Source organism: Aplysia californica, unplaced genomic scaffold (assembly GCF_000002075.1).
Source record: "Aplysia californica isolate F4 #8 unplaced genomic scaffold, AplCal3.0 scaffold01294, whole genome shotgun sequence".
NCBI classification, from domain to species: domain Eukaryota; kingdom Metazoa; phylum Mollusca; class Gastropoda; order Aplysiida; family Aplysiidae; genus Aplysia; species Aplysia californica.
Window position 1 is genome coordinate 26,625 of NW_004798564.1, and position 1,626 is coordinate 28,250.

Here is a 1,626-nt window from a genome sequence, read left to right on the forward strand (position 1 = left end):
TGTGTGCGTGTGTGTATGTGTATGTGTGTGCGTGTGTGTATGTGTATGTGTGTGCGTGTGTGTGTGTGTCTGTGTGTGTGTCTGTGTGTGTGTGTGTGTATGTGTGTGCGTGTGTGTATGTGTGTGTGTATGTGTGTGTGTGTGTGTGTGTATGTTTATGTGTGTATGTCACGACATGGCGGAATCAGGCGCCCGTCAGTTTTGGGCCCATGTGGAGTTATTGATATCATCCTAAAGCTTCTTCATTTGCCCATCTTTCAATGAAAACTATACAAACCAAGCATGAATAAAAGTCGAGATATTAATTTGTGATTGAAGGACGAGGGGATAGCCTGGTGTCACAGGTAAAACTAGCGAGAAAATGGCAGCCAACGTCTGTTAGTTAGTGTGAGGCCAGCTGACAAAATGAGTTACTTCTCGCAATCTACAAAATGGAGATATTGGCCAAAATTCGACACAAGGGTCAAATTTGAAGAATTTTTTTATTAATGCCAAATTCTTTAACTATAACATGCCTGTTATTATTCCATAGGCCCTACTAATAAATGATTAAAAACTTCACCTCTAAGCGTGATAGGTCTATATCTTTTTCCATATAAGTTTTGAATCCGAGAAGTAACTCATTTTGTCAGCACGATTCACAGTTAGTAGTACAGGGTTTTACAGCGCTCACAGCTGCGTAAGGTCATATGAAATGTTCTTTCCATGTGCCTTTAATTAACGTGTTCCAGTAAAACCCGCACTTAATATTCTTGAATGGACACAAAAGATGTTGAGCAAAACAAAAACAAAAACACATTTTTATTCGAAAAAAGTGGTCAACCTGGCGGGAAAATGCCAATATCTTCGTTTTTATTATTTTGACGAGCGCGTTATTTCACCACGATGCCTCACTTATCATGTGCACCCCCCCCCAACCCCAGCCCCCTTTTGATGCTCACAACGGTCATGATAAACCCAGACAACTGCCGGTAGTGAAGTTAGAGAAAGTTATCCAATCTTATCATTATGTGAAAAACAGATAACCTTTCTCCAAATCACAGAGACACGCTTGCAGTGCCGAATCAACATCGTATCTCTTTGTTAGAAACACTGGCCAACTTTCATCAGCCAAAAAGTAGAACAATAATCTGAAAATATGAAGAAAAAAAAGTTTTAATAAATGATGACTTTTCTTTTTCCTGAAAGTTTTTACTCGATATCCCGTATCCGATGTGATAAAGAGGACGAGGTTACAGTACTAGAATACTAGGACATAGAACGACACGTCAGACAGACTAGTATAAAACCCTGACCGCACGCATCACACTCACACTCTTCCCAGGAAGCTGCAACAGTTGCTCTGTACCTCCCTCAGCCTCATGATGAAGTACCTCCTCCCTCTCCTCTCCCTCCTGCCCGCCCTGGCTATGTCAGTGGACCCCACCACCGTCTGTTTTGCGCCAAAGATAGAGTTCAACTTGTACTGGAGCAAATATGATGTAAGTTGTTGTTGTTCCTGTTGTTGTTTTGTTGTTGTGTGTGTGTGGTAGCCTATCCGTTCGAAATGTTCGGAGCCCCGAAGAGTGTGCTCTTCGCCAGGGCCACCGCCTCCCTTGGGTAGCGGGTGAGGCAGTCCAACCTCTC

The 1,626-nt window shown here is 42.6% G+C and overlaps 1 protein-coding gene across 1 annotated transcript in view; it reads left to right on the forward strand.

Moving 5' to 3' along the window:
• Nucleotides 1-1,302: 1,302 nt before the first annotated feature.
• Nucleotides 1,303-1,626, forward strand: part of LOC101851553 — a gene marked incomplete in the record, with an annotated part of 10,974 nt that continues 10,650 nt past the window's right edge. Inside the window, 1 exon segment of the mRNA XM_013090471.2 lies at nt 1,303-1,481. Coding sequence (XP_012945925.1) covers nt 1,362-1,481 — 120 coding nt within the window.